At 41.5% G+C, this 21,170-nt stretch overlaps 2 protein-coding genes and 1 long non-coding RNA gene across 5 annotated transcripts in view; 2 read left to right on the top strand and 1 right to left on the bottom strand.

Annotated features, from left to right (window-relative positions):
* LOC117956481 (zinc finger protein 664-like) overlaps positions 1-9,517 on the top strand; it is a 10,590-nt gene extending 1,073 nt beyond the window's left edge. Inside the window, exon 2 of the mRNA XM_034891566.1 lies at positions 8,845-9,517. Within this exon, the coding sequence (XP_034747457.1) occupies positions 8,845-9,414 (570 nt within the window). The 3' untranslated portion in view covers positions 9,415-9,517. The remainder of the gene's footprint in view (positions 1-8,844) is intronic.
* Positions 1-19,819, bottom strand: part of LOC117956510 — a 25,644-nt gene extending 5,825 nt beyond the window's left edge. The window contains exons 1-4 of one of the 3 annotated variants that reach the window (XR_004659294.1): positions 19,767-19,819; positions 9,038-9,128; positions 8,870-8,953; positions 8,522-8,617 (exon numbers count right to left, since the gene is read on the bottom strand). This is a non-coding gene — a long non-coding RNA (uncharacterized LOC117956510). Of the gene's footprint in view, positions 1-8,521; positions 8,618-8,837; positions 8,954-9,037; positions 9,129-19,766 lie in introns of those variants that run through there. The other 2 variants (XR_004659295.1, XR_004659293.1) reach the window with 2 other exon arrangements.
* LOC117956462 (involucrin-like) overlaps positions 1-21,170 on the top strand; it is a 107,819-nt gene that overhangs the window by 81,127 nt on the left and 5,522 nt on the right. Inside the window, exon 8 of the mRNA XM_034891539.1 lies at positions 8,069-8,410. Within this exon, the coding sequence (XP_034747430.1) occupies positions 8,069-8,410 (342 nt within the window). The remainder of the gene's footprint in view (positions 1-8,068; positions 8,411-21,170) is intronic.

Raw genomic sequence — 21,170 nt, 5'->3', positions numbered from 1 at the left:
GGAGACTCTTCTGAACCTGAGACTGATTACAGTGCTGATTGGAAGGAGACCAGAGAACCTCAGTCAGCTTTAAACTCTTTTAAACATGATTCAACATGTAAGAAAAGATTCAGCTGTTCTGAGTGTGGGAAAAGATGTGGCGAAAGGGGACATCTGAAGAGACACATGAGAACTCACACAGGAGAGAGACCTTTTAGTTGTTCCGAGTGTCGTAAAGCTTTCTCTGATAGCGGAACTCTGAAGAGACACATGAGAACTCATACAGGAGAGAGACCTTTTAGTTGCTCAGTCTGTAATAAATATTTTACACAGAGTGGAAGTTTACGGTCACACATGGTAGTCCACACTGGAGAGAAAAGATTCAGCTGCAGTATTTGTAACAAAAGATTTACCCGAAGTTCCCATGTCAAAAGACACAAATGTGTTGGTCATATGGAAACAGAAGCTGATGGAGAGGACCAGAACCAGCCAGGAGTTTAATCTTTATTTAGTCTCAGTTACTATATATTGTTCACTTCCTCTTTTGAAACCTGTATATAGTATCACCAAAATCCATCTGACCCCCAACTGTGCTGGAGTCTCCGGAGTTAATCCCGTCACTACACTCAGCAGCCGGGAAACAAGACACGACATCTGTGCTGGTCTGGAGGAGCTGCAGCATTTGCGCTCCAACTGCAGACTGTAGCTAGCCTACTGAACATTTACATATCTTCACCACTAAACGCTCTCCTCTGATCCGATCGCTCTGTTGTCTGCTCCCATCTCATCTCCCATTAAGGTGGCTGAATAATTTAGGGAGGTATTGTCAGCTTGCAGTGTTTTGTGTCCGGTTGCCCAAATGGTTTATCCGGCCCCCAGCCGCTCCTCCACAGACTCAAAGTTCACAGCCAGGCTGAGACCGGAGCATCCACAGCAATGCTGCCAGACGTTTGTCTCACAGTGTTATGACTGTGGTCGTATATCTTTCTTTGGTTTGCTGTGTGCCCTATGTATTTTCTCTTGATTTCAATTTCAATTCAATTTTTTTTTTCATATGCAAATAGGTGTGTGCCATAGCCAGGAGATAATTCTTTTATGCCCAAACCCGTGATTGGCTGCAGCTGGGGAACTACCTGATGTACAAGGAGCCAAGATAGCGGCTGTCTCAGGGCAGCAGGCATTCCTCATCCTCGTCCTACTCAACCGGCCACAGTTCTGCTTTGTTCAACCTTTTTTCAGTTTAGGTACCGTTACTTTAGAGTAGTAAGGGGGGACTACTAGGTGTGTTAATCTTGTTTTCTACTGTTAGTTAATTAGGGAGGTAAGTCTTTTGTAATTATTTTTGCCAATTTCAAGTCAAGTTTATTTCATCCATAAAAATGGAAATTACAGTGCTCACACTCGCCATCTTACCCATAAAAAACTAGAGAATAAATACAATGCCACAAATACACTACAATATTATACATAAGTACAATAAATAAAATAAAAACGTGTAAAAATGTACATTTAAAGTGCTTGTTGTGCTGTCTAATAGCCGGAGGTATAAAAGAAAGAGCATACCGCTTAGTTTGTGTCTGATCCACTGTATTTAACTCTCTCACCATTTTCCTAGCCCTTTTAGTCACTCTATCAATCCTGGCCTTCTCAGATAGCCCAGCATTCCCCCCCCCACCACACCACACAGTAACTCCATACACTACTTATGACTGACATAAAAAACATTCTCACCACATCTGTATTCACCTTAAAGGACTGCAACTTCCTCATACAGTAGACCCGTGGACTTTATATATATATAACAAATTCTTTAGATTTTTTAAGGTAAGATTTTTTAGTAATCAACAAAGGCTTTTATCTAATTTTGATAGTAACTATAGTCATCAACCCAGTGAGCACTGTGTCGTCAGCAGATTAAACAACCTGACAGCTGGCCTGCTGTGGAAGGTAGTCTGCCGTGTAAATGGTGAAAAGAAAAGGTGATAAAACATTTCCCTGAGGTAACCCTGTATTTGACATAATATTGTCTGACTTAACTTTGGAGTTTAACTCAACAAATTCAGACCTGTTTTCTAAAAAATTTCAAATGAACGAGATAAAAACACCTGGAACTTTCATCGTCAAAAGTTTATTTACAAGGATGTGTGGTTGTATCGTATTGAACGCTGAGCTAAAATCCTAGTATAAAATTCTCACACACCGTTCCCCTGCATCCAGGTGAGCATAGACACTGTCCTCTTCGTTTGTTAGGTCATATTCTTATCTCCTAAACAGGGTTATTTGTTTGTTATTTTGGCGGTAGGCCACCCTGAAGCCTTGAATAATGTACCTATATCTATATATGTTATCTCCATGTTGTCTGTTTAATGTAAAATAAATCAGTTTTTCTGATATTCAACGTTAATTGTTTGTGGCTACTTGGGAGCCGGGGAAGTTGGGGCCTTTTCATGTTGTGTCCTAGGCCCCCCTAGACTGGGGCGTGACAGACGTAACAAACTAATGTCAATTTATACAAATGCACTAGTTCTGGTGCTATGTAAAGGTTTAGCAGAAGTTTGACCAATGACCATTATGAGCATAACTTAATTTACCGAAAGTGTCACCAAGATTCTCTATTGCTAGCTATGTCCGTATCCACGGCTAATTGCTCTTTTACGACTTCTTCTCTTGATTAGTCTCATATTGCAATCCATTTTTTTTAATCTCTATTGACAGACATGGATTTACAGCATGTAAACTACATCTTATGTACTTGTGAGTCCATACAATCACAAACTACAAAGCCAGAGGGTTGAATTGATTTGTAAATCCATGTCTCTAGTAACAGAGCGATTAGCCGTGGATATGGAGTAAGTGAAAATAGAAAATGGATTTCCTGCAGAAAATGCGTGTGAATGCTGAAAGGTGAAAAGCTAAACTGGATTGCTGTCTGAAATGTAAAAGAAAGTGATGTAGTTAGAATTTTTTGGAAGAGTAGGTTGTTCAAAGTAGAAAGAAAATGCAATTAGCTGTATTAAATATTTATAAAAAGTTAAATTAGAATCAGTAGACAACTTAATGCATGAAAAGCAGCTGAAGCAGTATTAACTGCAAGGTCGGTGGAAAAGGAACAAAGATAAGCAGTTAAAATGAGTGTTTTAGAGCAAAGACTTAAGTCTGGGAGACAGGGCCCTGTGGGACTCATTTTCAGCCCTGGAGTTTCATAATTCACAACTATTTAAAAAATATTGTATTTTAAACCTTAGTATATAACTCTCCAGTAGCGCACTGTTCTCTAATTCTTGTTATTCAGTGTATTTTAGTAAAATGTCATTTAAAAAAACATTTCTGCATTTAATGTGATTATATTGTAACTAATGGGATGAGGTTTGCTTGTTCACCCACTGATATAACAGCTTACTGCGCCCATCTGAGCGCCCATGGGCGCACTGGTCTTAAAGGGAGGTGTGGTCAGGTGCATTCTGGGCGCACTGGTCTTAAAGGGAGGTGTGGTCAGGTGCATTCTGGGCGCACTGGTCTTAAAGGGAGGTGTGTTCAGGTGCAATCTGGGCGCACTGGTCTTACAGGGAGGTGTGTTCAGGTGCATTCTGGGCGCACTGGTCTTACAGGGAGGTGTGTTCAGGTGCATTCTGGGCGCACTGGTCTTACAGGGAGGTGTGGTCAGGTGCATTCTGGGCGCACTGGTCTTACAGGGAGGTGTGTTCAGGTGCATTCTGGGCGCACTGGTCTTACAGGGAGGTGTGGTCAGGTGAATTCTGGGTGCACTGGTCTTACAGGGAGGTGTGTTCAGGTGCATTCTGGGCATACTGATCTTACAGGGAGTTGTGTTCAGGTGCATTCTGGGCATACTGATCTTACAGGGAGTTGTGTTCAGGTGCATTCTGGGTGTATTGCTATCAACGCACCGTAAATGATCGTGCCGTTGACAAACAAAAACCTGGTCTTAAATCAATAACGCAGCATTTCATCGTTATATTGACAGCATATGCGCCTAGATTTGTGCACAGCGCCCGCACACCACGCTTGTTATACACACAGGGACGCACACTAAACTTGTTACACACACAAGGACGCACACTATACTATTTACACACACAGGGACACACACTATTCTAATTTCAAGAGATTGTTTAAAATGAATATATATTAAAGGGCTATGAAAAGGACTGAAAGTGATAGTATTGTAGTAAGACTATGGTTTCTTGGCATTTATACGCTGGTATGTCTACATACTGAGGCTAAGAAGTACATGACCTTATTTATCTGTCATTTTAATTATATATGTATGCAGGAATGCATGTATATAAATCTTTTACGGGAGCCAGAGCGTTCAGCTATCAGGCTCCTCTCCTGTGGAACCAGGTTCCAGTTTGGGTCCGGGAGGCAGACACCGTCTCCACATTTAAGAGTAGGCTTAAGACTTTCCTTTTTGATAAAGCTTATAGTTAGGGCATAGAATCGACTATTGTTAGGGAGTAGTAGTTAGTCACATAGTTTTCAGATTTATCTATCATGTAATAACACTAAAGGGAGACTTGGCATACAGCCCGATCCGGTTGGGGAGAGTTCTAGCCCGACTGGGCTGGAGCTCTCTTTACCTTGTCTCTCTTGGTTTTGCTGTAAAAATAGTTTTAGACAACTGGATACTTATTTTGATACTCTGAGCTCCTCTCTCCTCTATCTTTCCATCTTTTCATTTATGTGCATCCATGTCCCAGAAATGCTAGTTACTAACCTAGTTACTAACCTAGTTACTAACCTAGTTACTAACCTAGTTACTAACCTAGCTCTGGGGAGTCATTCCCCGGAGTCCTTATGTTCTTTTTTCCCCAGCATGTTCCCTTGGATCAGAGAGGCTCCAAAATCAGGGTAGCAGCTGTCGCCTTGGTCCCGCTCCATGTTCTGTGATGCCATGTTCTACTGCTACACTGCAGTGCCCTGCTGCGTCCTGCTACGTCCTGCTACGTCCTGCTACGTCCTGCTACGTCCTGCTGTGCCTTGTAATGCCGCACAGCGTCCTGCTATGCCATGAACTACTACAAAGAACTGCTACAGACTACTAATTTTTTCTATTTTTGTTATTGCCACTCTTCATTCTAACCCCAACCGGTCGTCAGACACCGTCTGTTTTGTACATGCCCTAAAAGCATCCATGGGTAGGTTGGGGCCAGATGTAAAAAAAAAAGATGAAATAAGCTACTGGAAAAGAAAACAATCTACCATCATCTTTAATAGTTTTTTCAGAGCTCAGAAAATCCTATAATATGATTGTCTTTCTTCAGACGTCTTATTTTAATCATCTTGCTGGAAGCCTAAAACTCTTCTGTACTTTTATTATTGAAGCTCATCAACTGGAATACTTTCGGACTTTTACTTTGAAGCTCAGCAACTGATCTCAACCGGAAAATGTAGTCCTGACTGCGTCTAACTTCTTCCTCTGTCAAAGATGGCGTCTCTTAGAAAGGAGTGTTAGCAGAGGGTCTTTGTTGTGTTAGAAAGAGGTAAAATGTGTAAAGTCCAGATGCTGAGAGCGTTGGTGGAGCAGCGACTAACTGCGGCTGCTGAAGAGATATTTGGGCTGTTTGAAAGAACGATAGCAGAGTACGAGGAGGAACTTTGTCGTTCAAAAGAGGAGAACGAGCGACAACGGGAACTACTGGACGCTGTTTTCAACCCTCAGCTCCGGGTCCACAGAGCAGGTTAGTCCATTAAACCTTCAGCTGGTCTTTCTCTCCTTCCTGTGCTCTCTTCTCTCAGCGACGATATGACGATAGGACGGATGGAAATAAGCATTTATTCATAACATCTGCTGGAATCTCGCTCTTTATATTCAGTTTTATTGGTTGGATCAATTCATAACAAGAGTTATCTTGAGACACTTTACAGATAGAGCAGGTCTAGACCACGTGCTATAAGTTACAAGGACCCAAAGTTCTAGTTGGTTCCCTCCAGAGCAAGCAACAGTGGCGAGGAAAAACTCCCTTTTAGGAAGAAACGTGGGACAGACCCAGGCTCTTAGTAGGCGGTGTCTGACGGGCCTGATGGCGTTAAAATAAAGAGTGGCAATAACGTTCACAATAAAAGATAATGGAACAGTGACTAAAAAAATAGTAGTTTGTGGTAGTTAGCCATAGCCGGGTACTGTACTGCATTACATGGCACAACAGGTTGTAACAGGGCATTGCAACCATGATTTTGGAGCCTCCCCGATCCAAGGAAAGATGGATCCAAGGAAACATGCTGGTGGGAAAAGAATATGGGGCTGCTAGATCAACAAAGGTTCTTATTTAGTAGGTATTCCTTTAGGACTGTATAGATGACTGTTACATATTAGGGATGTTCACCTTGGAACACAACAGCACAATATTGTAACCACTGAGGTTTGCATGTCTGTGTTTCTGTGTGTGCACATTTTAAAATCTCCATTTAGCTTATAGCACTAACTTCATGGAGGACCCCATGGAGTGTTAGAGCTTTAAGAGTCTCATTTTCACACTGGTCACCGAGCTAAACAACTTTTCTGGGGGAAACCCTGCAACCTCTGAGGTTTAGCTAACATTAACTTCTGTCTGTGTTTAAGCTTTGCTTTCAGACCACAAAACGCAGATTGTTATTAAAGAGGAGCACCAGGGGTGTAGCTCCAGTGGGGACCAGCAGGAACCAGAGGCCCCCCCACACATTAAAGAGGAGCAAGAGGAACTGTGGAGCACTCAGGAGGGAGAGCAGCTTCAAGGGCTGGAGGAGGCTGATATCACCAAGTTCCCATTCAGTCCTGTCCCTGTGAAGAGTAAAGATGATGAAGAGGAAGGTAGGAACAACGTTACCAGGGTTTTTAGGGGAAATAACAGGGGGGGGCAAGTAAAGACCATAAAACTTGAGAAAAACAAGAGAACCTGGTTTATTTTAGGAGTAGGATTCCTTTCACACTAGACTTGCATGTCCACAGTTCTGCAGAAGAAGGTCTGGCTAGTCCGCACAGAACTCCTGGATGGGAGAAAAAACGTGCTCTGGTATATTGCCAGCCTACAAAAGCTGATGGAGAGGACTGTTGAGTACCAGAACCAGCCAGGAACTCAAATCTACTTTTACAATCAGGGACTAAAGACCAGACTGGAGACTCTTTTGATCCTCCAGTTAGCTTGTAGTAATGACTTCATGTAGGGCCCTATGGAGTTTTATACTTTTTTTAGAGTCTTATTTTCACACTGGCCACTAAGGCTGTCCCAATTTTGATTACATATCAAATTAAAAAATGATTTTTTTTATACTGCCACGCCGCCGTGTCACATCCGGTCAAGCTGTTCAACAGTGTTGAAGTGCTCCTAGTCAGTCAACCTCCTGTAACTTCAGTCAGAAGATAGCATGGCAACTGCAGATGCTGAAGACCCATAGGCAGAACTTGAGAGCCCCTTCTCTTTCCCTGAAGTGTGTGGAAGTGTGGACATAATTTGGATTTCCAGTGAGTTATGTTGACAATGTTTGCATTGCTGAAAAAAAAGCCAGTTTACAAGCTCTGCTATCAGCATGTATTATATTCTGTGTGTTTACCATTGCACATTAGCCTAGCCGCTAGCGGATATTCCTTCTACTTATAGCTTCATCCCAACAAAACAGCACTTCTGAATTATATAGGTTTCTATTAGTGAGAACAAAAAGTTAGCGCACCGCCGTCCGCCGAGTCGCCCTCTTTGCTATCAGACTCCTCATCTGCTGTTGTGGCTCGATCGTGTTTTAAGCCCACAACTAAGCCTTCAAGGCAGTGCTGCGATTGTCTTCTTCAACCATAACCATTGCCTAATCCTAGTGGCTTCCAGTAAATTGTCTTCCATTTCTATTACTTTACTGACAAATTGTCAAGTTTCCAATTGACTGAAGATATGTTATTGTTACATGAATGTTTTAAATTTGTTAGAGTTGGGTTGGAAACCGGAGGGTCACTGATTCAAATCCACGTACGGACTAAAGTATGGTGGTGGACTGGTATTTGGAGACTGGGCATTGATTCCTAAATGGAGGCATGTTGTTAAATGGTAAAGTTGTCTTGGTTTTGTCAGACGTCACAGTTTTCCTCAATTTGTGGTTCTTGCAGATGTTCAGCAGCTGTTGGTGGTTAAAGAAGAGGTTCCCCCTGAGCAGCAGGAGTGTAGCTCCAGTGTGGACCAGGAGGAGCCAGAAGCCCCCCCACACATTAAAGAGGAACAGGAGGAACTTTGGAGCAGTCAGGAGGGAGAGCACCTTAAAGGACTGGAGGAGGCTGAAATCACCAAGTTCCCATTTACTGCTGTCCCTGTGAAGAGTGAAGCTAAAGAAAAGGAAGCTCAGTCCTCACAGCTTCATCAGAGACGAAATCAACACATGAAAACAGAAGCTGATGGAGAGGACTGTGGAGGACGAGAACTAGCCCGGAACTCACATCCACTTTTACAACCAGAGACTGAAGACCAGACTAGAGACTCTTGTGATCCTAAGGCTAATGACAGTGCTGATTGGAAGGAGACCAGAGAACCTCAGTCAGCTTTAAATTCTCTCAAACATGTTTCTAGACGTAAGAATACATTCAGCTGTTCTGAGTGTGGAAAAAGATTTGACCAAAAGGGAAATCTGAATAGACACATGAGAACTCACACAGGAGAAAAACCTTTTAGCTGCTCTGACTGTGGTAAAGCTTTCTCTGATAGTGGAAACTTGAAGAAACACACGATAACTCACACAGGTGAAAAATCTTTCAGCTGTTTAGTGTGTAAAAAAACATTTTCAATGTCTAGAACTTTACGGTTACACATAAACATTCACACAGGAGAAAACCCTTTCAGCTGCAGTGTTTGTAAGAAATCTTTTACACAAAGTGGAAGTTTACGGTCACACATGAGAACTCACACAGGAGAGAAACCTTTTAGCTGCTCAGTTTGTAATAAATCTTTTACACATAGTGGAAGTTTACAGAAACACAATATAATCCACACAGGAGAGAAACCTTTTAGCTGCTCAGTCTGTAAGAAATCGTTTACACGCAGGGGAATTTTACAGAAACACATGAGAACTCACACAGGAGAGAAACCTTTCAGCTGCTCTGAGTGTGCTAAAGCTTTCTCTGAAAGTGGATCCCTGAAGAAACACATGATGACTCACACAGGAGAAAAACCTTTCAGCTGCTTAGTTTGTAAGAGATCGTTTACACAGAGAGGAAATTTACGGTCACACATGGCCATAATCCACACAGGAGAGAAAAGATTCAGCTGCAGCATTTGTAACAAAGGATTTGCCAGGTGTTCTCGTGTCAAAACACATACATGTGTTGGTCCGATGGAACCAGAACCTGATGGAGAGGACTGTGGAGGACCAGAACCAGCCAGGAACTCACAGCCACTTTTACAACCAGAGAATGGAGACCAGACTGGAGACTCTTCAGAACCTGGAGCTGATGACATTGAATAATGTTTGGGCCTTTTAGTTTAAGCAGAACGTCTGAAAAATCAAACAAATATCTTTATGTATCATCATCTTGGTAGAAAACAGTATATTGTGTGAAAGGGAAAAAGTACACTCTTATTTGAAATGTTTTTAATAGATTTTGTTTAGTCTTGTAATGTCTGTCATATCCTTAATTATAATCAAGAAATCAGAAGCCAGTGGAGTTGTTTTAGTACTAGAGTGATGTGGTCCCCTGAGTGTGTGAAGTAAGATGTAAACAAGAACTATCCCACATCATCTTCAGACTTCATTTGTAACTTGTAATCAAAATCAGACAATCAGCTGTAAACTGAAAATCCAGGATCTCTTATTTATGAAAGTAGAAATTGCATAAAAGAATAACAACTAAAAAGAACCATGTGGACGGGATGGCATGTTGTAAAAAAATTCGAGTACATGCAGCAAATACTTAGGGCACAATTTGTCAGTTTGTAATTTTATCTAACGGCTGGTTAAGTACTGTAGGGAGGAGAAGGTAGACAGTTTGTTTTGTCTCGTTCCAGTGATTGGTACATCTAGGTGAAATATATACGACATAAAGGCGTCGGATATGCATTAGCAATATTAGATGCATTTCTATTCACGTACCCGACAACTTCTGAACAACGCTGACACAGTCCTTGTCTTATCCACCACTCGCTCACCTTTACTACTGAAACTGACCCGAGGCCGAAGTTTTTGAGGTGGGATGGCACCAGGCGGGAGGGCATGATAGAGTGTGTGTTACAAGACGGTACATATAGGGTAAAGTGGATCAGTTGCTCTGTCCTCCTGTGTTCCTGTGTGATACAGGGCGGTATACATAGTATAACGTGGACCAGCTGCCGGGTGTCCCACTGGATTAGATACTGAAAGGTCAGATACAGGGGATAGAGATTGATAAATTATGTTGATTTTGTCAGCAAAAAAGTAGGAGTGGCAGAGAGGTAGGGAGGGAGGGTGTTGGTCTCAGACTTGAGGAGGTTGTTCACTGAAGATAAGGGTTCAGGGGTTTTGGCAGGAGTCGGTAATGATGGTGGAGAGGTAGACAGACTTGGCAGCAATGAGGGCATCTTTGTAGGCAGTGAGGTGGAGTTTATAGGCTTCAGGATGGAATGTAAGAGATGATTTCTTTGTCAAACGTCAAAGTTGGCGGCCAATTATCCGGAATGTAGGTGTGTTTATTAAAAAAAAAAGTTAAAAGTGAGCGTTTTTGTTGAGGGAGGTAGACAAGGTGGAGTTGAGGTACTTTGTGAGATCATCAGGTGAGGTGAGGACTGTCACCTCCGGTGCTCGGTACGCGGCGTCACGGGACCATCCGACTGTCGCTTATTTCATTTGGTATCATATGAACAAAGAGTGCTTTGTCCACTCTGTGTGGGTATGCTAAAGTAAACTCTATTGGTTTCCAACAAGTAACAGAGTCAGAACTAAGTCCATCTCATAATTATCTCAAGGCAAATGTCCAAAATAATAACCATGTTTAAAATTATGAATTAAAACTCTCTGATTTGCGATGTTGGAGAGTTGTCAGCTTTATGTTGTTTCCCAACCCAAATACATGTTGTCCCAGTAATCAGTGTGAAGTGGAAAAGGTAACATGGAAAAACTTAAGACTTTTAGTTTATTTTGTAATATGTAGGTATGTAGAAATCTTTTAAAAGACATGTTATTGTTGGAATAAATATACCTACACAAGTATTTATGTAGCCTAGCTATTTGTTTTGGGATGTTTGCCATCTTATGGACTGTGGTAAAAGTTGCAGGCGAGATCTAAAATAAGCCTTGCTCAACAAAGTCTTCTAAGAGTTTATTTCCTGCAAGAAAGGTTCAATACATCACAGCACAAGTTCTGGGAAAATCAACAAAGATACAAAAGATTTACTCGCATTGCGCAACAATTTCTTTCAAGAGTAGCCTATATTTCTTAAAACAGGTTAAGCACATGACAGCACAAGGTCTGGCAGAATGAAAGTAGACCCAATTGCCACTCTGCATCTGGGTGCCAGTGCAACCATTTTTAACCATCTAAACAACTGCTATAGGGTTTAAATAAAACTCATGACAACAATAGTAACAAGTAAGGCATGTTAATAAAAATAAAGCAGAACACATGCATAAGACAACGGAATAACTGTTAAACAAGTTTATTTGGGATCAGAGCGGCAGCTGTTTTAACACATGAGACTCCAGGATTAATCTTAGCCCGGCTGTTAGCCGGCTCTGGACCAGGCTAGCCGCAAAGAATAAATCGCCATGGTTACTTGGCTGGGTTTAATTCAATCTGGTTTCGTGCCGCGAAGTCCAAGCTAAATTCATCCAGGATAACTTTAATATCCCGGCTTAATCCCTTATTCTGGTTTTGTGCATCAGGCCCCTGGGCCATGAAAACATACACAAACAGTCTTGCAGCATTTTGTCCAACAGGATTTGGGGGTGGGGGGTGCTAGTGCAAGTGCACAGGAAGTGTAGGGTTGGCGTGGAGAGAAGCGTGAACAGGGAGGTTAGCTTGTGTGGTGTCTCAACTGCACTGGAATGATGTGTGTGATAAGGAAGCCGCTTGACACTGTTTCCTGATTGTAAAATTGATTTTATCAACGTCAGCGTCAATTTAGAAGTTCTGGAGAAGCTTGGAGAGCAACCCAGCCCAAATGTACACTGTATATTAGCTGTTACAACTCCTTTTAGATCATAATATGAAATATGACAGTTACAGTAACACCAAAAAGCTACGTATTGTCACGTTTATTACCGACTGCGCCACTTTGTGCTCAATTGCACAGCACAATTGCATTATTTCCACCAAAGAGGACCCTAATATGTCTGTCAACATCTTTTGCAACAGTTTTCTAAGGCTGAAAAGAGTAGCAGTGTAGATGTAACCCACATAACTGACTGAACAACCAGTATTTTTTTATACCAATCACAATCCAGGTGATAAGATACGTTCCACAAAATGTCTCTGCATGTGTTTCCCGCAGATGTTGAGCAGCTGTTGGTGGTTAAGGAAGAGGTTCCCCCTGAGCAGCAGGATTGTAGCTCCAGTGTGGAGCCAGAGGAACTGTGGAGCAGTCAGGAGGGAGAGCAGCTTCAAGGGCTGGAGGAGGCTGATATCACCAAGTTCCCATTCACTCCTGTCCCTGTGAAGAGTGAAGATGATGAAGAGGAAGCTCAGTCCTCACAGCTTCATCAAAGACCAAATCAATGGTAACAGAAGCTGATGGAGAGGACTTTGGAGGACCAGAACCAGCGAAGAACTCATATCCACATCTACTTTTAGAAACAGAGACTGAAGACCAGAGTGGAGACTCTTCTGAACCTGAGACTGATGACAGTGCTGATTGGAAGGAGACCAGAGAACCTCAGTCAGCTTTAAACTCTCTGAAACATAATTTAAGATGTAAGAAAACATTCAGCTGCTCAGAGTGTGAGAAGAGATTTTGCTTCAAGTCACATCTGTATCTGTATCATTGAATCTAATCTAATCTAATCATCTGTTTGACACTTTGTCACGTTTTTTTCGAGCTCTGAAATAGCATTTTAATTCAATTTTTTTCAAATTAGCCTAAAACATTTTCTGACTTTTATTTTGAAGCTCAGAAAAATCATCTGCACCGGAAGCTGTAGTCCTGACTGCGGCTAACTTCCCCCTCTGACCAAGATGGCGTCTCTTAGAAAGGAGTGTTAGCAGAGGGTCTTTGTTGTGTTAGAAAGAGGTAAAATGTGTAAAGTCCAGATGCTGAGAGCGTTGGTGGAGCAGCGACTAACTGCGGCTGCTGAAGAGATATTTGGGCTGTTTGAAAGAACGATAGCAGAGTACGAGGAGGAACTTTGTCGTTCAAAAGAGGAGAACGAGCGACAACGGGAACTACTGGACGCTGTTTTCAACCCTCAGCTCCGGGTCCACAGAGCAGGTTAGTCCATTAAACCTTCAGCTGGTCTTTCTCTCCTTCCTGTGCTCTCTTCTCTCAGCGACGATATGACGATAGGACGGATGGAAATAAGCATTTATTCATAACATCTGTTGGAATCTTCTCTCTTTAACAGGCCGTCGCCAACCCACCAGACTCCATGGAAATAATCACTACTTTTATCATCGTAAAACACACTTTGTTCAAAGTGGACAGAAACTAAATAAAACTACCAAAAGCCGTCTTGGTTCATCTTTCCACTGTTCCAACAATCACCACTCTGGTCTGGTTTACATTAACCCTCGATTCACCAATTTATACGTGGAGATATGCTGCTCTATACACACTAAAAGTAGTGATTATTTACATGGAGTCTGGTGGAGATATGCTGCTCTATACACACTAAAAGTAGTGATTATTTACATGGAGTCTGGTGGAGATATGCTGCTCTATACATGCTAAAAGTAGTGATTATTTACATGGAGTCTGGTGGAGATATGCTGCTCTATACACGCTAAAAGTAGTGATTATTTACATGGAGTCTGGTGGGTTTGGTGATGGGGATTTCGGGGCTGTTTTCTAGATAAACAAAGGTTCTTATGTAATTGGTAGCAGCACAGTATTGTAGCAACTGAAGCTGTGTGTGTGTGTGTGTGTGTGTGTGTGTGTGTGTGCGCGCGCGCGTGTGGATTGCGCAGTTGATACCACTCATGCCTTTGGTGTGGGAGTTCTGGGTTTGATTCCCCTTCAACCAATGTGTCCCTGCGCAAGACCGCTATTTTCTCCAGACGTGTGCAACTTCTGACATACAGTATATAGCAGTTGTGGTTTGGATAAAAGCATCAGCTGAATGACATGTAGCTTAATGTGAGTATATTTAATAACTAAGGACAGGGGGAGTTTTACTTGGCTACGGAAAACAAAAGTCTAACTAGCGTATAGAAATAGTTAACCTAGCAAGCTATCCACAGCTCTTTATTCATTGCCAATAATAAAGCTTATCTCTTTAGTATTCTAAAAATGTCATAGGGTGCCTATTAATGCTTTTGGTTTACATACCAACATCTTCAATATATATATTGGAAGATATTTGATCAGAGAGGAAGAGAAGCAGGAGATTGGCTGGGCCGTTGGTTCTCATCGAGGTCAGTAGTGGTCTACAGGTCTAAGGAAATGTGGCGTGTTTTGTTTTCTTCTAACAATAAGCATTAGGCACTAAGGCACAGCCTAATCTAAAATATTATTACATTTATTGGTAACACTTTGTAATATCTACAAACAATTCTTCCATTCAATGAGTGAGTAAATAAATGCTTTATTTGTGAGAATTAACAGGACTAATGCTTTACAAATGATAAACAAAGCATTTAGTAATCGTTTGCAACTAGTTTATAATGGGAAATTATTTAATTCATAAATGGTTGTTTCATTATCTATTAAGTATAAATCGTGTATTTACAAACATAGTTTTATAGATAGGCTTATTTACTATGAACAAACCATTTATAACTGAACAAATTGCGTTATTAAATTAAACTAATTGCTTAATAAATGATGAATTGTGTGTGGTTATTATAAAGTGTAAACCATGTATCATATATGCTAGCTGTGTTCTGACCAACTTAACTTTTTGCATTCATTGGCTGTGATAAATGAAATACAAATGTTGTTGTCGCCTTAATAAATAAAGTATACATTATTAAATGCAGACTAGGCTAAATATGAGCATATGCCCACAGATACACAGTTGAACATAAAATGAAAGCAATTCCACATAAACATCTAAATATAATAATCTGGCCATTTGCATTGGTCATGGTTTGGCCCGCTCCCTATATAATATAATATAAATATATATATATATATACACAGAGTTTTGTTTGTTTACCCATGTGGTCCTCTTATAGAATGGCCTACTTTGCTGTGTGCAGACAACTAGGAGTTGTAATGGCTAGAGCTGTCCGGTATACCGGTTCACACCGAATACCTTTGTAAATATTTTTGCTTTAATATTAATTTTTAATATACCGCCACACCGGTGGATTTCATTACACTACATTGGAAAGGAAACCACGCAAGGCAAGTGGTGGTGAGGGTAAAGAGAGTTAGTGCTCTGTGTTACACTGCGGTGAAGCTGGATAGAAGAGACATTTAAAGAAATCAAAGCTTCGGAACTAGAACAACATGATGACACAGAAGAACCAAAAAGAGGAGCAGTGTCTGTTGTTTATGGGTGGAAAAAAAAAGAAGTAAAAAAACTGTAATCGTCACGCCAACGTTGCTCAACCGTGTTAATGTTAGGACCTGTCACCTCATGCATGAAGTGGTGCAACATAATGAAAATATAAATATAATATATAAAATAAATTTAAACAACTATCCACCTACTGACCCACTACAGACCGCTGAGAAAGACAGGTTCAGAGCAATAATTAAAACTCAAGGTAGTGTTTAAACAGCAATTGTATAACGATTTTGTTTTAAAGAGGAAGCATGTTATAATTGTTGGTATGTGTATTCATTTAATTGAAGTTTAGTTTACTACTTTGTATTTTGCACAATAGAAATAGTATATTCTGACAGAACTGAATACTGACAGTAAAAAAAAATTATAAACCCATTTAAAGACCTGGGAAAGAACTCGTTTCATAGTCTCTAAGGTAGGGAGGATGTTGTAACTTCCGCTTTGGACATATATTTTGGTAATGCTCCACTGTATGTGAAACTAGGCTGCATCCTGACATCCGGGGAAAACTTCACTTCTGGCTTGAAGGACCAAACATTGAATAGGTATTCACTACTGGACAGTATAGGTTATGGTTACACATAGGGATGTACTGCATGGGGAAAGAAATTACACCGATTGCACCATTAAGTTGCAATAAAAACAGACATCATGTCATTTAATGTCAACATTGTCCAAATACTACAGTTTTACTACAACCAGAAAGGTACAGCTAAACTAGAATTAGCATGAGGAAGCTACATGGTGATTTGATTAGCTTTGCGTCACCAAAGGTCTCCCCAAAATGCAGTGAAAGACTCAAATAATGCCCGGATCAGACAAAAACGATAGGTTCTACTCACAGTTCATCAGAGACACACACAAATTAAACCATTTGAATGCAATAAAGTCCACTTCACACTCCACTCTGTTATTCCAACGTGTCTCTTGTTATGCTTCTTAATTACCAACTATGCCACTTGATGCTCAACAGTGCAGTTGCAGTTGATTATTCCACCACAAGAGGGCACTACTCAACAGCCTTTCCAGAAGTTTCCCAAGGTTGAAAAGGAAGACTTGTAGTGTAGCGGTAACCTAAGTAACTGACCGAACAACCAGTATTCTTTTATACCCATCACAATCCAGATGATAAGATACATTACACACAATTTGTCTGTATGTGTTTCCTGCAGATGTTGAGCAGCCTTTGGTGGTTAAAGAAGAAGTTCCCCCTGAGCAGCAGGATTGTAGTTCCAGTGTGGAGCAGAAGGAGCCAGAGCCCCCCCCACACATCAAAGAGGAACAGGAGGAACTGTGGAGCAGTCAGGAGGGAGAGCAGCTTCAAGGGCTGGAGGAGCCTGATATCACCAAGTTCCCATTCACTGCTGTCCCTGTGAAGAGTGTAGATGATGAAGAGGAAGCTCAGTCCTCACAGCTTCATCAGAGACAAACTCAATACATGGTAACAGAAGCTGATGGAGAGGACTGTGGAGGACCAGAACCAGCCAAGAACTCACATCTACTTTTAGAAACAGAGACTGAAGACAAGACTGGAGATTCTTCTGTACCTCAGACTAATGACAGAGCTTATTGGAAGGAGACCAGAGAACCTCAGTCAGCTTTAAACTCTCTGAAACAGGATTCGACATGTAAGAAAAGATTCAGCTGCTCTGAGTGTGAGCGGAGATTTGACCGTGAGTCACATTTGAAGATACACATGAGAATCCACACAGGAGAGAAACCTTTCACCTGCTCATTTTGTAATAAATCTTTTACACAGATAGGAAGTTTAAAGAAACACATTAGAATCCACACAGGAGAGAAGCCTTTTAGCTGCTCAGTTTGTAATACATCTTTTACACAGAGTGAAACTTTACGGTCGCACATGAGAACTCACACAGGAGAAAAGCCTTTCAACTGCTCAATTTGTAAGAAATCTTTTACACAGAGAGGACGTTTACGGTCCCACATGGCCTTGGTCCACACAGGAGAAAGAAGATTCAGCTACAGTGTTTGTAATGAAATATTTTCCCAGAGTTCTGATGTCAAAACTCAAAAATGTGTTGGTCCGATGGAAACAGAAGCTTATGGAGAGGACCGTGGAGGACCAGAACCAGCCAGAAACTCACATCCACTTCTACAAACAGAGACTGGAGACCAGACTGGAGACTATCTCTATAAATAGATCTATATGTATCAACATATTCATAGAAGACATTATATTGTGTGATAGGAAAGAGTAGAATCTTAATTTAGATATTTAATTATATATTGTTTTGTTTTTTAATAATCTATATACAACTATAAAAACTCACTTGTGTATTGCTATTTTCCAGGGTAATATAATCAGTGACACAAAAATGATTAAGGTCTTTTGACATACAGTGTCTCCTATTCCACTAATTAGGCCATGGTTAAGCTAATAAACTAAAGAAATATAATGGTTTGATATGACTGGTGTAGTGCCCCAGGACATGCTGAGATCCCTCCAGGATGAAATAATTTGAAGTGAATCATCTGTTGACTAACATGTACGTTAGTAGTTATTGTCTGGTTCCCAACGGCCTAGGTGTTATTAAGAAAAGGAAGAGGAGAGGACTGTTAGAAGTAAAAATATCACCAGTTCAGGTCCATCTAAAGATGTAACGAACATGAGGTAGGTGGCCAGCTGATGCATCTGATGCAACTCGGTTTGTTGTTAAAATGTAATAGATAAATCAGCATGGAGTGCATATCAACGGTCACTGGAGTATTCATTGTGTCTTTGCATAGAAATAAAATGGATAGAAAGGCCATTGGACTGTTGCTGTAGTCATTTGATGGGTACACAACAAAATGGTGATTGTTGTTAGTTGTCACAATGACAAAATGCGTCAGCGGTTCTGTAAATTGTGTTAAAGTGTAACGGAGTTAAAAATGTATTTTACTAGTTCTAATTTCCAATTTACGTTTTATTAAATTATAAATATCAGTAAATGTTTTGTTGGATATTTGTGAATTTCATCTTATTGAGTACAATTAATTTATCACATCGCCATTGTTTCCTGCACAGATGTTGTTACTGCATTGCGCCTCTTTTGTGCCTCCTGTGTTGCTGTAGCTTCCGGCTTCCCCTCACAACAGGCTCGTTGGAGATGATCCAGATCTGCGCAGAATCGATCACCGGCGATCGGCGCCCGTTGCATGCCGGTTAGATTTGTGTCCGACTTGATCCCGACTTGCTCTGACGTCATGCACACGTGGACAACGGAAATCTCACGAGAGCAAGGCGGCCGCAGGTCTGAGACGCAGGCGGCGCAGGTCTGAGACCAGGGGGGCGCAGGTCTGAGACCAGGGGGGCCAAGGTCTGAAACCAGGGGGGCGCAGGTCTGAGACCAGGGGGGCCAAGGTCTGAAACCAGGGGGCGCGGGTCTGAGACCAGGGGGGCGCAGGTCTGAGACCAGGGGGCGCGGGTCTGAGACCCAGGGGGCCGCAGGTCTGAGACCAGGGCGGCGCAGGTCTGAGACCAGGGGGCGCGGGTCTGAGACCAGGGGGGCGCAGGTCTGAGACCCAGGGGGTGCAGTTGCTTTTCCCCGACTGCAAGAGCCAGGCGGACCCAGGTGGACCCAGAGCATGCTGGGAAACGCCGGCTTCTCAGCTGATTTAACACCTGATTGGTTTACAATACGATGACGTTTTATATCAACTTTTTATTGATTTTGAATCGGAGGGATTTTAATTGCTATTTGTCTGATTTGAAGACTTATTCTGTCCAGAACACGTGTTGTGTGGCTGATAGTGACGTTTAGAAGTCAGAGAGACTAAATCTGATCAGATCACAGATCATCTACAGTGTGTTATCGTCAACAGACTGTAGATGATCCGTGATCTGATCAGATTTAGATTGTACAAGTATTTACACGGTCTGTGTTTCAGCTTTACCTCCAGATGTTCTGGAAGTGATTGTTGGTGAAGAGGAGCAGCAGGAGTGTAGCTCCAATGTGGACCAGGACGAGCCAGAGACCCCCCCACACATTAAAGAGGAACAGGGAGAACTGTGGAACAGTCATGAGGGAGAACAGCTTCAAGTGAGATCTGAAGAGACACATGAGAATCCACAAAGGATTTAAACCTTTCAGCTGCTCAGTTTGTAAGATATCTTTTACAGTGAGTGGACATTTACAGAAACGTATAATAGTCCACACAGGTGAAAAACTTTTCACCTGCTCAATCTGTAAGAAATCTTTTACACAGAGTGGAAGTTTAAAGAGACACACACAGTTTTTGCTGTAAAAATATTTCTAGATGATTTTTTTCTAGCGTCCAGTGTATGATGGGCGTCCTGCCCTCGTGGCGACAAATTGTAGTTTATTTCCCCCTTGTTATATATAACAGCACACGGACAGGTGTTTGTTACAACAAACAGAACAGGACAGGACAGGGATAAGGTGTTTTGTACATCGGACTATTTATTAATAATGTGAAACATCTTATGTGTGTGTCTGTTTCTTGGCAGAGGCGTTTGTCCTCAATAAACAGTTGATTGTCATTGACATTTTTTCAGTGAATCAAAGTCGGCTACATCAACGTCAGCTGTCAACAACTCGTCACCAACTGGCGACCCTGTTAGCAAAATCTAGCCCCAGAGTCCCACCTCTAATTCCCACAGAAGGTGAATGGTGATGTTTTCAATCGGAACAAAATTGTTGTTTTTTTATATGTTCATGAACGCGCTAACAAAACTGCCCACGTGTACATGACGTCAGATCAAGTCGGACACAAATCTAATCTTTTTTTTATGTTTATGAACGCGCCAGGTGAAGTTAATGTTCACCTTCAGACAAACAACAAAATCAAATGAAATTACACTGCGAGACCCAAACTTGTATCTTCTTTTTGACACATTAAAAGGAAACTACCATATTTAATTTGGTTCTTTGTTGTTCTCTGAGCACGGAAAATTTAATAAAGTATTTGTCCGTCTTCAAAAGTGTAATTTAATCATTTATCTTCCGGCGTGATTTTCTATGACCCCCCCCATACTTCTCAGGTCATCTTGGACAGGTCTTCTTTCTGTCCCCAGAGTCAGAACTAAACAGGGGGGAAGCAGCGTTCAGTTTCTATGCGACTCATATCTGTAACAAACTCCCAGAAACCTGCACAGCCGCTGCTACTCTGTTCTTTAGATCAAGGCTGAAGACCTTCTTTTTGATGTTGCCTTTCTTTAAATGATGTTCATTTATTTGATGATTAATTTCTTATATTGCACTGTAACTTTTATTCTTGTGTTTTATCTGTTTTTATTTTTTACCGGTTTTGACATGTTTTTGTGTAAAGCACTTTGAATTGCCTTGTTGCTGAAATGTGATCTACAAATAAAGCTGACTGGCTTTGCCTAAAGCAGCCTAAAAACTTCCGGACCTTTATTTATGAAGCTTATCAACTGGAACACTTGCGGACTTTTATTTTGAAGCTCAGCTACTAAGCTCCACCGGAAGCGGTGGTCCTGACTGCGGCAAACTTCCCCCTCGGACCAAGATGGCGTCTCTTGTTAGAAAGAGGTAAAATGTGTAAAGTCCAGATGCTGAGAGCGTTGGTGGAGCAGCGACTAACTGCGGCTGCTGAAG

This window comes from Etheostoma cragini, chromosome 14 (genome assembly GCF_013103735.1).
Source record: "Etheostoma cragini isolate CJK2018 chromosome 14, CSU_Ecrag_1.0, whole genome shotgun sequence".
Lineage (NCBI taxonomy): Eukaryota > Metazoa > Chordata > Actinopteri > Perciformes > Percidae > Etheostoma > Etheostoma cragini.
This window is presented reverse-complemented; position numbering and strand designations above follow the sequence as displayed.